Raw genomic sequence first — 13,134 nt, forward strand, 5'->3', positions numbered from 1 at the left:
CGGTAATCCAAATCGCATTAACGTCGAATGTCATCGTGAGATAGATTCTGCCGTAAGATCTTTACATTAGAGCAGGGACACTGCACGGGCAAGAAAAAAAATCTGGGCAGATTGCAATAGTGGTGCAAGGCTGGAGTAAACAGTGAAGCTGGTGAGTTACCTAGCTTCTTCGAGGTTTTACTAGGCTTGGCTAAGTTTTGCTAGGAAATGTTGTGCTGCTGGCCGCGGTATTCCGAATCGGCTCACCGCCGACGCGCAGATTCTCGCTTGGCCACGCGACGCGCTTTAAGTTGAGGGGCTACTTCTTCGGTTGTCCCGACCTTCTTTTGTCGTCCCATGTCAAGGCTACATATACTCACCACAGAGTCAACGAGAATTGGTGCTGCTACAATTTCTTTTTCTTCCTCTCTAGCTCTCAATTTCTCTTTTTCTCGAGCATAGTGCGCTGCGGCCATGTTCTCCTTCTCTTTCCTTAACGTCCCATGTACACGGTACGGAGAGGAGGCGAAGCACGTGGCTGCTAGGCAACGCGCAGTGACGTCTTCTCCGGGAGCTGTTTTAGTTCGCAATATGTGGCGTAACCAAGCGCTTAAACATATCCGCTGTTAAATGTCTTGAAAGCGAGGTCAGAGGAGACAGACCGACCGATATCCGGCTGGCATAGTGTCGCACATCTTATGTAAATTGAATAAAATTTACACCTGCGATTCACATACGACGAGAGCTGTCTATACAAATTCCAAACAAAGCCCTAATTAGGCGGCTTGGGTTGAAGACGACTCCCAGTTTTCTGATTGGGGTTGCCGCTTTTGCTGAGGAAGTTTTGAAAAAAATACTATATTTCCTAAGTTATGGTTATTCTCGATGTGTATTGCACATATGAATAAAAAATTAATATTTTGGAGGTGGTTTATACGTCCCGTCATCAAAGAGCTAAACAGCTAGATAGCTAGACAACCAGGGAAAAGTTGGCCTGGGACAATGCCAAGAATGCCATTTGCATTAAAAAATTCAATCTGTGAGACAGTTGCTGGAAATTAGAGGCAAATTAAGGCATCAGTGTTTCAGAAGTGTTTGCGCCATGAGGGCAAGGGCAAGACGTGATGGCTTAGCAGAAAGACAGCACTGTCGAGACGAAAGCCAAGTGTGGTTGCCGCACCTGCTCCGTAAACGCAACAAGAATACGAGACTCTAGCTGATGCCTGTGTTTTCTGGTCTTAGGAGAGCGTTGAAGATAATGTTGTATAGACGTTCTTGATCATGACCAGTGACAATGTCTTAGGTGTTGCTGTTCCTGTGCGAGTAATTGTTTTGGACCAAAGAAAGAGATTGAGGTGAAAGTCGGGAGCACTAATTTAAACGCGAGAGGTGTCGGAAATTCTTGGGTAGCCTTTCGCACCCGAACGCATACCTTTCTTAAAAGAAGAGATGTGATATTCGAAGTAGAGCAACATAAAGAGTTTTCTTTTTTCAGATCAGTAAAAAAAAAAAAACTTCGGCACTTTTCAATAAATCATTGCTAATTTTTATGCCCTTCATCTATACGGAACTCCTACGAGTAAAGGAGACACTTTATTCTATCCCTGTGAGGTCTGTTTAAACAGAATATATCAAAATGCTGGCGCGCCCACGAATGAACCCGTATTTGCCTATCTCGCGCTGCACACAACGTAGCTTTCTGATAATTCGCATGCTGCATCTGTTGTTGCGAGACAGCAAGATACTGCGGCGCAAAATTCTGTTGCACTGCGGATGCCCTACTAAGTGAAAGTATTGGAAAAAAGCATTTCGCCTTAGGTGACGATATACAGCTTAATATTGTCAATACCCAATCGTGCAGCGCATAAATAGTACAAAACAAGGGCGAAAAAGAAGCATTTGTGCAGCGCATCGAACAGCTTTTCTTGCACAGCCAAGCACCGTTGCAGCCCAGCATGGTGGCTGAAACTGGCCAGACTTGTTAGATGGCGGCACTGTCTCATGAAGATGACGCCCGCAGCGCACGCATGTCATAAATGTCTGGCTGGTAGAATGACCTGAGTACGATGATACACATGTGTTCGGGACCAGTACTCGAACACAAGAGCACCAGCCAGAAACAAGCCAATTTAATGATTGGCTTTGTGGAGTTGTAGCAACTATTATCTTTCGCAAATCGTAAGCGAACTTTCCGGTTCAAAAGTTCTCAACTATGAGGCTACAGAGCTATGCCTGTGACCAGGGCCAAACCATACTCCAAAACATTTAGTTTTTTTATGGATCCGGTTTAGTGCTTTCCGTTTCCTCTGCTTGCGTGGAGGCCTATGCTCGATTTCACTTAATGATGTGAAACAAGCCTCTTGCAGTGCGCGATTGCCATGTTTCCACCCTAAGCAGCTATACCCTTTTGTTGTTTTTGTGTAATTTTATTTTTATTTGAAGCATTGTTTCCGGTAAGCACCTGTATGGCTCGGGTTCAGTGTTCTCCGTTTCCTCTGCTTGCGCAGCGGCCTATGCTCAGTTTCACTTATTGCCTATAAACAGGCATTTTATAGCGCACGATTGCCATGTTTCCGCCCTAAGCACCTACACATTTTACAAGCATTGTCACCGGTAAACGCCCGTTCCTCCATTGTTCGATCTCTCCGGTGTATGCGTGCTCATTTGAAGGTCTTATTAACAAAGCCGTTCAGGTGCTACGCTGGTGACATCCCTGGGACTCTGGCCTTTAAATATCCTCCGCCATAATTCTCTCGCACCATTCCCTGTCGGTGTGTGGTGGAAGGAACGTCGCTCATACACTTGATCTGAGTCATGACCATCACTCTGTACAACATAAATGGGAGTCCACCCTGCAACTTAGTGCGCACACTTGCCAAGCATGTGGGCATTGAGTTGAATCTTAAGAACTTGGACGCTGCCAACAAGGAGCACCTCAGGGATGAATACCTCAAGGTCTGCTGAAATCACAGAAATATATTTAGTTAGACATTAACAGATTGTCTGTCATGCGTATATGATCAGTCCTCGCAATCAGTGCTTTCTTTGCCTGAGCGCTACATCTGAATTTTTGGTTTGCAAGATAAGACCCCCGAAATTAAATTTCTAATATTTTCTCCTTGTCTACTTCCTACCTGGAGTTTGCTTCCTTTAATGCATGCGCTTTGAGAAGAATGTTGGGATAATCGTGCTGGCATCAACCTATTTTGTTCGAATTCCAGGTAAATCCATTCCACAAGGTTCCTGCGATTGACGATGAAGGTTTTATTCTCTATGAAAGGTAAGGCTTGAGACATCATGTTGAGTCCATGCTCTAGTATTTTATTCAGAGGCAAACAAACTAGCACAGATCTATATACTTAGAGATCTACTACTCTAATGGATGGTTGAATATCTATGTCATCATTACCTAGCAGGTTGATGTCATTTAGCATCACTGTATGCGTTACTGGCGTTCACTGATACGGTGTTGTCGGCGGTGACATTCAAATAAATGAGGTCGGTATTTTCAGTGCCACAGTTCAAATCAGGGCGAATTGCTGTCTACACTCTGGAGGCATCGCAAATATTCGCCAACAGCAATTATTTTGCAAATAGAACCGAGTAATACCGGTGTATTAGGGTAAACCGGGTTGAAACGTCTGGCACAAGAGCTGATAATACAATACATGTCGAGAGGAACAGGGATCACCACCTCGCACCAATGTGTTATTTCATAAAGCTGTCGAAGAGAATCGCCGTCTTGGTTCTGAATACTACCATTCTTCAATATAATAAGTTCCCAAAGATGTCAACGCAACGAAAAACATCAGAATTGCTATTTATTCAAGAACATCAAGAAAATGGGTATAAAATCTCTTAATTTTTTCTATTTGCCAGAAGACTGGCTCTACAAACAGTATACAGTGTTGATGTTGATTTTCAAGCAATCGCTTTGTCTGCAAGGGAATATTTTGGAGGCACAATAACGGACCTAGACTACGTTCGCGGGAGTACCACGTGCGATGAAGAAGCCCAGTCTGCTGACGCAAGGGCACTGCAAGCGTTATAAGCAGCGAAGTAAAATAAAAAGTTAAAAACGCGCAAATTGAATCGTGAAAAGGGCAGAATATGAAGTGATGCTCGATTTTGATATATTATGGATGTTGCATTCAACCGGCTTCATGGTTTATCCGGGACGTTGCTGCTTGCCAGAATTTTGCCTGCGTGCACCAAGTACAGGCGAAGAAGTGGTTCCTTAATGTTAAAGAAAATTGGACCCCCAGTGAATTGTTCGTCACTAACAACATAACAGCGTGACTTCGGACAAGCAGAAAAAGCAAACAGCCCAAAAATCCAAGCGCTGGGTTCCCAACGCTCCTCTTTTTCTACGCTTTATCTTTCGTACGTGACCAATTGGCGCTGTTCCTTAAGGGATAATAAAGGGTTGGCGTTTGCAAGTCAATGCTTTATATTAAACGGGAAGGTAAACAACGAAAAAAAGATGATCTCGCAGCACAAGGCGAATTTTGAATTATTTTAATATTCCTCCTCTCCACGCGTCTTCCCAGCTGCTAGGTCGTGATACGCATGGCTAGTCCAGAGCGACATTTGCCGGTGGGGGATGATAGAAAGCTGTGTCCTGCAATCAGTTGAATGATAAGTGAAATGATGGCTACATTCCTCGTTAATAAAGTCTGTTACACCAATTAGCCCACATCAAGCTCGTTAATTTTATATTGCCACCATAATATCAGTGAATAATTCACATTTTGGAATAATTAGTATACTGTGAAGCCTGGAATGGCAGCCTGGCCATGTTCTGCTGTAATGACTTAATCGCGCTGAAAGGCCATTTTGCAAGCACTGTGCTGAAATTGTTGTAGGTGGCTCTGATGCACCTTGCCTTTTTCACCGCCCCCATATTGTGGCGAAGGAAACACAGAAGCAGTTGGAGAACATATATATATATATATATATATATATATATATATATATATATATATATAAGTCGCCAATGACAGAAAATATAGAGTGAACTCAATCTGCGACACGCATGGTAAGCCTACGGCGAAATTAAGCATCTTTCCTCTTTCCATGGTCTTAATACTTTTATCTGCCGTATGTGAAATTTCCGTTTCGTTTGCCTCATAGCACTTTTTGTCCTCTTTTTCTTTCGAAAATAATTTTTAGAAGTCACCTGTGAGAAATTGTGGTGTGCCACCCTCACAGGTGCGTTTGTGAAACAACCGCAATTACCTTCCAGGAATATATATATATATATACAGGGTGTTTCAGCGAACACTTTCACAAATTCTTAAAGGTTGCCTGTAGCAGATAGCACAATTCTAGTTCATGAGCTGGTCTACTCGAGGAGGCGGACATTACTTGCACAAGAAATTGAATTGCATAATCGAATAATTACCAAAAAATCACTAATTAAGTTTTAACTAATTACCTGATGGCCCATATTGCAATTTACAAATTGTAGCCGTAGAGTTCGCGAGGCGGATCCACCTGGAATTAATTCTCCGGATGACACCAGCTTCGAGATAATAATTCCCGAACTTTGCGGTGAAATGCATTGGCGTTCCAGTTAGCTTGTTAATAAAACGTCGCTTTATCCATTGAAGCACAAAATTAACTGGAACGCCAATGCATTTCTCCGCAAAGTTCGGGATTTAATATTTCGAAGCTGGTGTCATCCGGAGAATTAATTCCAGGTGGATCCGCCTTGCGAACTCCACGGCTACAATTTGTAAATTGCAATATGGACCATCAGGTAATTAGTTAAAAACTTAATTAGTGAATTTTTGTTGATTAGTCGATTATGCATTTCAATTTTTTGTGGAAGTAATGTCCTCCTCCTCGAGTAGACCAGCTCATGACTAGAATTGGCTATCTGCCACAGGCAACCTTAAAGAAATTTTGAAAGTGTTCGCTGAAACACCCTGTATATATATATATATATATATATATATATATATATTCAGAAAAATAAAATACTATTATTGTTCGCAAATTTCCCGTACTTCCCGGTATCTATCGATCTATCTATGTCCGCCTGTAGCGGTTTTCCTCGACCCAAGCCGAGTCGGGTTACTGAGTACATGGCCCTATTGGTAGATCTTCGGGCTGCTGTGCTCTGTTAAAGGGGTTCCAACAACTGTCCGAGGTCCAACTGGGGTCGCTGCATATTTACCTCCTGGTATTTGCCGGTCTTCAACCCCACTCTTATACTTTCGCGGGTAATGTGCTCAATCATGTGTTCAAAATCAAAAGAGGTGGCGGACAGATGGAGTAGCACAGAAGGAATAAGGATTATAAACAGGGATAAAGTTCCTTTTCCTTTTAAAAATCCACACCGACACATTCCAAAGTCCCAGACGCCAGGAGGCCTTTTTCGGCGCCTCGACCACACAGGGTCCCGCCACTTCTGTATACCGCCGTGACGACGCCTACGGCGAACTACTGAGGCTACCGTCCCTTGACAGACCGAGCTGCCCCCTGTGAACCACAACCCCCCCTCCCCCTTTCCAGACGGTGTGTCGCCATCTTAACACCTTCAAGGTTGCCCGAAGCATTGATGCTACGCTGCTCAAGTTATGCTTTCAACTCGTATTGTTGTTACTTGCACACTGACCGGCTGACCGGCTCTTCAGGGAACCCAAACGCACGCCGCCCACAACAGCTCTGAACGCTCACTCGCCTCTCGCTTCCCAAACTCCCTCTTATGCCCTTTTTTTGTTATTTTTATTAGGATTTTTTAACTTATTAGTGTATCATTTTTTTTTGCCGCTTCCTCGCTCTCCCGCTCCCTTTCCCCTCGTCTTGGAAACCACGCCTATACAGTCAAGCGCCAGCGGTCATTTTCTTTTCAGTCTCTCCCTCTACAGCCAGCCACAGCCGACATCGACGTGACGTCACTCCACTAACCCCTTTAAAGCTAACCCGCTGAGGATGACGAGGCCGCCTTTGACGAAGATAGGTCCTCCTATCTAAACGTTGGCCAGCCTTTCTGAGGCACTTTATCCCTGTTTATAATCCTTATTCCTCAATCATTTGTTGTAATTCATCCCCAATGTAACTGAACAGGACAACTTCATCTGCAAACCGAAGGTTATTGAGACATTCGCCGTTGATCCTGATTCCTAAGCCTTCTCATTCTGATAACTTGAATACATATAAGCATGCCGTGAATCACATTGGAGAGATTGCATCTCCTTGCATGGTCTCTTTCTTGGTAGGTAATTTTCCACTCTTCTTGTGGGGAAACAAGGTAGCTGTAGAATCTTTGTAGATATTTCCCAAGATGTTCATGTATGCCTTCGGTACTCCTCGATTACGCGATGGGTCCATTACTGCGGTATCTCTAGGAGAGAGAGAGAGAAAATGATTTATTGAAAGGCAGTGATGTTAACCAAGACTGAGCCTGGTTGGCAACCCTACACTGGAGAAGGGAAAAGGGGGAGAGAGAGATTAGGAGAAGAATAGAAAGTCCGCTGTGGATATCGCCGACGTAGCAACAGATCTCTGCTCTATCACTAACGATCACTCAATCCGGATCATAGACGGTCACCCAGTCCTGTAGTTTTCAAAAATCGCAGCAGCGCTTTTGTGGCCTTTAGTAGCTTCGATATTCGAGGCCGTGGTCCCAAGATCTTGCTGAAGGTGAACGGTCTTCTATCCATCTTATTGAGAACGGTGCAGAGGTCATGTATATCGTTTTGAAAAGATGGGCAGTAGAACAGTAGGTGCTCTATAGTCTCCTCGACACCGCAGGCATTACACTCCGTGCTATCAGCCATTCCAATCAAACACGTGTAAGCATTGGTGAATGCGACACCCAAGCGTAAGTGGCACAGCATTATTTCCTCACTTCGCGGAAATATAGGTAACAGCCGCAGTTGCATAGATGGGTCGAGAGAATGCAACCGATGCTGGATGAATTCACATGTGTGCCACTTCTCCAATGTCATACTGTGCGCTAGCTTGCTTAGGTGTTGGGCTACGTCAGTCTTGGATAAAGGCAGAGAAACAAGGTTCTCTAGGGAATCAAAAGCATTTTCGTTATGTTCGAAAGCCTTATAGAGAGGTTGATTGTGCTCCGCATATTTCTCAATTACCCGACTGATGACATGAAAATAATCTATTGTAGAATATCCATACCTGCAGCGAGCCTGGTTGATTGAAGTGAAGTGTTGCCCTGGTTCTATGGGAAATTATCTTAGTGAATATCTTATACGATACTGAAAGCAAGCTAATTGGCCTCTAATTCTTGGATTCTTTAACATCTCCCTTTTTACAGATTAGCATTAATTACACAAGTATATAATGCAGAAGAGAAAGGTTGTGTTCAATAGCCTGGCAGGGAACAAGGATTCATGTTAGCCACTTGGCCTCTAGCGTCTGTGCAGGAGTACGTTTATCTAGCTAAATTACTTTCAAGGGACGCTGACCATGAAAAGGAAACTTAAAGAAGAAGAAAAATGGGCTGCGCAACCAAAAGCCAAACCAAAAGGCAGGCATTGCCAAATATGGACTGGGTGCTTACCACTGCCGCTGAAAAGAAAACTGTACAATCATTGCATTGTACTGGTGCTAACAGATGGGGGCAAACAGCGATGGAACGAAAAAATGTTAAGGGTAACGTTAAGAGTCAGGAAGAGAGCGGTGTGGATCAGAGATGAAACGGCGATAGCCGGTATTCTAGTTTGCATCAAGACAAACAAATACAGGTGGGCAGGCCATGTAAAACGTAGTACAGATAACCGTTGGACCAATAGAGTTAGAGAATGGGTGCCGAGCGAAGGTAAGCGCAGTCGTGGACGGCAGTAAATTATGTCGGGTGACGAAATTAAGAAATATGCAGGCACAAGATGGAATCAGCTAGCGCAAGACAAGGGTAATTGGATATCGCGGACAGAGGCCTTCGTCCTGAATTGAACATGCAAATAGGCTGTTGATGATGACGATAATTACGATGATGTTAACATGGCACTCTTTAATTAGCCTCTTTGATGATACAGTGGGTTCTTGGGTATGTGTCACTGGGTATGTTAATGTTCTGGTCTTCAATGACAAAAACTTACAGTGACCTTTGCTTCTGTGAGCGCGGGTGACGCGCAAGCCTATGGGTGCTATAGCGCACACGATGCTTTAGGCCCTCGGTGCGTCTAGACGCCTACACTGTCCACATCGCCGATCGCTTTCAAGATAGGGCTCAAGATAGATACGCAGCAGCAGCCGGAGTAGAACGCCTCCCCTCTTCCCACTGTGGGTATAGGGCGCGCTTCCTCCCCGCTTTCCTCCCTTGCGCGCCCGAGATTGAGACGCTTTCACTCGCACATACAGCATACGGCGTGCTGGGGACGATGTCATGAGACGAAACGGTACGTCCATAACGCACACAGAACCCGTAACACCTGCCAGAGGAGGTCAACCCAGCACGCCTCCACCTACCTTCTTCCTCCGCGACCCTTCGCCTCCTTTCTCCTTCCCCGCTTCGCTCAATGCCACCTAGACTTTCCTCTAAGTGGCATTGCTTTGCCGCGCGCAAAGCGCGCTCCTCCGTGCTTTCCTAGGCGCGCGATTCTCTTCACCTCCAGCACTTTCCTCCTCCGGCGCTCGTTTCCTTCGTGGCGTCAAACTTACCTTCGCCAACTTCACTGGCGGGCCACTTTCGCTTGCGCTTAATATTTTTAGGGAATCGAACCCACGCCATAAATATTCACACATGATTGCCTGAATATACGTATTCGCACAAGCGTCGCGCGCGAACTTCCTGGCTGCGCTGCTAGATGGCGCAGCCTGTCGAGAGGGAAGTGCGAGAGAGGACCCAGTCTGCATACGCGCCGCATACGTGACACGTTTCAGCGGCGGAAATACTGGGTGTCGCTAACTTGATTCAATGCTAATCGCGTTAAGGTCGCCATTCCTCGTGGGATAGGTTCCGCGGGAATCATTCATTAGACTACATGGCACATGTTCTACATTCGAAATTAAAGCCGAGGAAATGAAGACGTCATGTTTGCTTAGGAGCAATGGTAAGTGTAGCACCATTGTACAAATATCGGTCCTTAAAGTACATTGTGAAGTATATTTGCGTTCGGAGCTAAGAATCTAGTTCGAGAAACTCCTAATGCCAACACGAACGCATCTCTACCGGATTTTGGGAAAGGATGTCCTAAAAGCGCACGAATCACTGTACTGTTCAGCTTCTATTTCGCAAATGCAACTTGCGCCCAAAAGTGAAAATTCAGTAAAACTTTTTAATTAGCTACCTGAGCATGTGCAATTTATCGCGCAAATAGCGTCCGTGTTTGCACAGTATCCAGGTGAGAAGGCCCACCTCCGTTTATGTCCCATGTGATTAAGAAAGTATTTTGAACTGAAAACAAAGATACACGCACACACACCCGTGGTATACATTTATGTCTACGCAGTAATGCCATCGCCTACTACTTGCTCCGCAAGTACGCTCCCGACTCGGAGCTCTACCCGGCCTGCATCAAGACTCGCTCCCAGATCGACCAAATTCTCTCAGCGGTTGTCACTACAATTCACTATGCAACGGTGGATTCCCTCGTGAGTACTCAGTTTTGAGCTGCATTTTTTTTGGATAAACAACAGGTGTCAAAATCTACTGACAATTATACTTATGTAATTTTATCCAGTGAAGTCGATTATCTTGGGAGCGAAATGCCTGCGACGAATAAATTTTGGTACGTCAGGAGCAATAATATTACGGGTGCGCTAGCTGCTACTTTGACTGGCAGCGCTCGACAACGTTATAGGCATGCTTTTCTGGCGTCTTGGGTGCAGTAAATGACGCGCGCAGTTTAAATATCAAGGGAATTATGGTCCGCGAGCGGAAGAAAGTTTTGCGAAGTATAATTTTTCTTTCTGATTAGAGGCGTTAGAGGGGCCGTGCAGAATGGGTCAGCAATTATTCGGTGCCCTCGGTGAACTAAATGTAGCAGATGGCCGAAATGTACACTAATAGAGGTTATGTTATTGGTGATTAGTAGTAAATTATTTGCAAGAGTTGAGGTGTGCTCTTAGTAAGACTTTTTCGGGAATAATCTGAGCCCCTTTTTAGCGGCATCTTAAAGGGCCCATCACCAGGTCTCGCCGTTTTGAGCTGACAAGCGCAGTGCACACGATGTGTGCTACTTATCGTGTCTGCTAAGTTGCACATCGCTACGGGCCCCTGAAAGAACTTAAATGTCAAACCAAACGCCGTTAGCCCTTTTCCTCGCTGGCGTCGCGCTCCAAGCCGGTGGGTTGACGTGTATGCGAAAGTGCGCCAACGTACATGTCTGTGTGTGGCGTCTCTCGTGGTGACACTTGACTTCGAGAATTATTCATGGCAGCATCTGCTATTTGTGTAATCTGTGTTTCGATAGATTAATTAAAGTCCAGAGAATAATAAAACACACAAACCGAGTGTCTGCTCGTTTTTGTTTTACTTAGCACCGCACCAAGACAGATGTACCTACTTCCGTTTCGCCTGCTGTTTCCACGTCGTACAGTCATGCGTGCAAACAACGAAACTGCGTCATTTTCTACGGTGTTCCAGTGCGCTATCATGCTCTGTGTTCGCTTGTGTCTGCCTCGGTGTTCCTCTGGCACTGACTTATGGCGCTAGTCAGGTGTACCTCGTGCACAGCGCGCAGAATCGTGCGCTGCGCCCGACACGAGACAATCGCAACAGCTCGCGCGTGGTGCCACCAGAGGAAGTGCGCCGCGCATCAAAAAAAAAAAAAAACAGGACGAACAAACGAGAGAGAGAGAGAGAGAGAACGTGGGGCCCGTGACGTATGCGTCACCAAATCCTCGAACTCTAGTAAGGGAGAAGGCAGGAAAGGAATTTCGCTTGCGGAGGCTAGAAAGGGAAGTGGAGAGAGTGTCTATGCAGGCGACGAAGCTCGACTCCTTAAATCACGGGTTCGCGGCGCTGAAATATTTCTATCTCAGCTATTTCTAACTCGGCTATTAATGAACCAATTTGAAACATTCTTGCGGTATAATGGTCCCGAGAGGGCACCTAACAACTTCCAGCATGTAACCGAATGTTCTATGTGGCTTGTTAAGGGGCCCTATCAAACTTGTATGTATCTCTCAGCTTTCCGTATAAAATTATCAACCAAGTGCAGTGATTCATTGTTTTCTCAGTGAAGTATCTATGTTTTTTTATTTTTTGCCCCAAAGGTAGGCCAGTGAAATACTCGTACCTTTATTTCGTATACGATTTTTCTTCCCTATTACAGCACGCAATAGCCACGGCTCACAGATGCTGAAAGACTATTGATTTACTTAAACTACTAAACAGCATTACATTTGCGAGCTTTCATATGGGTACAAATAGTAAAGCTCTACTTATTCTCATTTCGCAAAATGACTGTTGTTGTGCAATATTTATTCTTTTCAAGTAAATGCAAACATGTATTTACAACAATTTCGTTTTACTATTTGATTACTTGTGGGTGTTTCCTTTCTGTCGTGAAAAGTAAAAAAGCAGAAAAAGACCATCAGAATTGGAGGACTCTTAAGCTTGGTCAGACCTTGGTCAAATTCATTTGCCAAACCAACGTGCACTATTTGGACTATAGACCCACACTTTCTGCTACACAGTACAGACCACGCAACGCGAACATATTTTTTTTTTCGATTCATCTTCCTTTAATGATACATTGATACTCTCCCACGATTGGTCGAATTACGGTTTGAAGGCGGTTAGCTAATACCTTCGCGAATATTACCAATCCACACGCAAAGTGATAAGGGACGCTGGCCTTCAACTTTCTGCAATTAAGTTGCGCCCCTGCTTTTGGAATGGGTACTGTGTGCCAATTATGGAGCGTGGTGGGAAGGCATTCTAATCTGTAAACTCTCTACACAGCTTAAGTAGAAAGTGAGCCAACACAGAGCAAGAACACTGATGGAATTATGCACTCAGGCCGTCAGGGCCAGGGCTTTCGCCCTTAGCTAGCACGCGAATAGTTGCGTCAAGTTCCCCCAACAGGTGTCACTATCAACTCATCGCATTTCTTGTACTATCTGCGGCAAGCTCTTCAGTATCAGTTCCCTACCGAATAGAATACGACAGTGCGTAAGATGCTCGTAATTCTCGGCGAAGGCTTTCATTTATTTTACCTGATCATTAACAATGGT

General features: G+C 44.8%; 1 protein-coding gene across 1 annotated transcript in view; it reads left to right on the forward strand.

Annotated features, from left to right (window-relative positions):
- Nucleotides 1-2,793: 2,793 nt before the first annotated feature.
- The window catches only part of LOC119444774 (glutathione S-transferase D1-like), an 11,872-nt gene continuing 1,531 nt past the window's right edge, over nucleotides 2,794-13,134 (forward strand). Inside the window, exons 1-3 of the mRNA XM_037709121.2 lie at nucleotides 2,794-2,934; nucleotides 3,201-3,259; nucleotides 10,404-10,545. Coding sequence (XP_037565049.1) covers nucleotides 2,794-2,934; nucleotides 3,201-3,259; nucleotides 10,404-10,545 — 342 coding nt within the window. The remainder of the gene's footprint in view (nucleotides 2,935-3,200; nucleotides 3,260-10,403; nucleotides 10,546-13,134) is intronic.

This window comes from Dermacentor silvarum, chromosome 3 (assembly GCF_013339745.2).
Source record: "Dermacentor silvarum isolate Dsil-2018 chromosome 3, BIME_Dsil_1.4, whole genome shotgun sequence".
Classification (NCBI taxonomy): domain Eukaryota; kingdom Metazoa; phylum Arthropoda; class Arachnida; order Ixodida; family Ixodidae; genus Dermacentor; species Dermacentor silvarum.